The following is a 2,109-nucleotide window of genomic DNA, read 5'->3' as shown; positions in this document are numbered from 1 at the left end:
AGAAGAGCAAAACATCATGTGCTTGAACAAAAGTGTTCAACTTTTTTTGTGAAGTCAAGGTGTGCCACGATAAGCTGCTCTTTTATCTTTCTTCTTCTCATTTTTTATGCATGGCCTGTCATCCACGGAAAACTGTTAAGTATACCAACGTTCTCACCGTATATAAGCCAATATCTGTCTCCTCAAATCCTCTTGAAGTGAATGGGTTCATAACGGCAATTTAAAGGCAGTTTGTTGTCAATGGTCTTACACTTAGACCTTCTAAATGACAAACTACTAAGCCTAGCTGTTAGCGGGACCTAGACTGGATTAAAGCATGCTCAATGCACGATCGCCTTGGTGAACGCTGATTGGCCAATTCTTATCCAATCAGCACTGGTCGATACTTGGAGAATACTCTAGAATCTTCTCATGTAAAAACTATAAATATACTAACGTTTTCCATATTGTGCTTCTTACTTGCATCTTAAAAATAATAATAATAATTTATTCTCAAATAACAGTTTGTTACATGAGGCATGCCAGTTTACAGGCAAGATCGAATTGATGCAAATGATACAATACCCACTGTAGTAAATTACTCAGCTGGGTTGATAATTTAAAAGATATGAATGTTGATGGTTTTAGTCAGTACTACCGTTGGCGCGATTCATGAAGGTCGCGTTGCGAATGTGGAACTGATGATCAAGGATAGGTCCATTGAAGGTATGAGCTTCTAGAAACCGCAACCTTATGTCCCTTTGGGATATCCAGGGCTTTAAGGATGGTGCAGGATAAAGTCACCCGTTCCATACCTCAAGGGGGCTGAAAGAGGGAGCAAGTAAAAGAAAGGACGAGAGGCAGAGTAGCCAATATTCTTGAAGGAATGTTTAAGGTATGATTACTCAGTCTAATTTTCTTTTATTAAGGTATTTGTTAGGCAAGAGCATTTTAATAGGTTAAAGAAAATAAGTGTAAACAAGGTATGGGTGGACATACAACTGACAAACAGAGGGGATTCAGAAAGGAGCTGAAAGTATGAGATTATGTGTGGTCATAAAATATAGTGCTAAAAACAGTTATTGTGATATACAATTGACTATCTTCCTTTTTTTATCGAATCTGTTGGAGCCCTTTTCATCTTTTTTTGTATTATTTTTTTAAATTCATTTTTTTGATATTTAGGTATCATATGGTCTTGAGTAGGCTTCGTATGTTATCGAATTAAAATTACTAAAACAACATCAATACATCTTTGAGTATGCCTATAATACGCTCAAGCCTTCTGGAACACATTCCTCTCGACTATATGGTCTACCTAAGATTCACAAACCTGATGTTCTCTTACGCCCGATACTGGATATGGCAAATACTCCATACCATTCAACAGCAAAATGGTTAGTTAAGTTATTAGAACCATTGCAACAAGAACTTGTTAAGCATAGTGTTAAAGATGTCTTTGAATTTGTCGATACACTTAAAAATATGAATATAAATGGCAAAACCATGCTATCACTAGACATAACACCTTTATTCACTAACATCCCTCTAACTGAAACTATCGATTACATATGTGAACAACTGCTAGAAAAGAAAATAGAGATACCAATCCCAGTCATTAAAATGAAAGAACTTCTGTTGAAATGCACTATGAATATCCACTTTAAGTTCAACAATGAATTCTTCAGACAATTTGATGGGGTAGCGATGGGATTGTAGTGGCATTGGACCATAACCACACAATCTTCAAAGCTGAACACAAGACTACTCAGAAAATAGATATTCAATAGTTAACACGGAGAAATACCTAACAATGGAGAAGGCGCGAACAAGGAGTTGAATGGACTGGAGTTGATCGAGTGGCATGGCTCGGCTATGCAGGCCTGGTCTCTGCTGAATGTTACCTTATATCTTCTATTCATATTAAATATATTGTTCTTTCTCTAGCCTAACCTTGTTCTACATCATGTATTGGTAATTGATACGACACAGTGAGTTGGTGTAGTCGATGGTGTGACTTCCACGTAAGATCTTATAGATTAGGCAGTTATATCATGACAAATCTGCAAATTTAGGATTAGGTCTATTATTAGAGCAGTACTAATATCATAGTAGACCATAGTTCTACAG

General features: G+C 36.6%; 1 protein-coding gene across 1 annotated transcript; it reads left to right on the top strand.

The window, feature by feature from the left end:
* Positions 1-444: 444 nt before the first annotated feature.
* Positions 445-1,863, top strand: MS3_00006096 (uncharacterized protein). The gene is made up of 2 exons (XM_051214206.1): positions 445-874; positions 920-1,863. The coding sequence occupies exon 2, from the start codon at positions 1,342-1,344 to the stop codon at positions 1,696-1,698; it is 357 nt and encodes a 118-aa protein (XP_051067351.1). The 5' UTR covers positions 445-874; positions 920-1,341; the 3' UTR covers positions 1,699-1,863.
* The last annotated feature ends 246 nt before the right edge of the window (positions 1,864-2,109 follow it).

This window comes from Schistosoma haematobium, chromosome 2, assembly GCF_000699445.3.
Source record: "Schistosoma haematobium chromosome 2, whole genome shotgun sequence".
Lineage (NCBI taxonomy): Eukaryota > Metazoa > Platyhelminthes > Trematoda > Strigeidida > Schistosomatidae > Schistosoma > Schistosoma haematobium.
The sequence above is the reverse complement of the archived record's forward strand: the minus strand, read 5'-3'. Positions and strand labels throughout refer to the sequence as shown.

Coding starts and splice junctions, on each gene's coding strand:
- MS3_00006096 (XM_051214206.1), top strand. CDS start 1,342: ATGGCAAATACTCCATACCATTCAACAGCAAAATGGTTAGTTAAGTTA.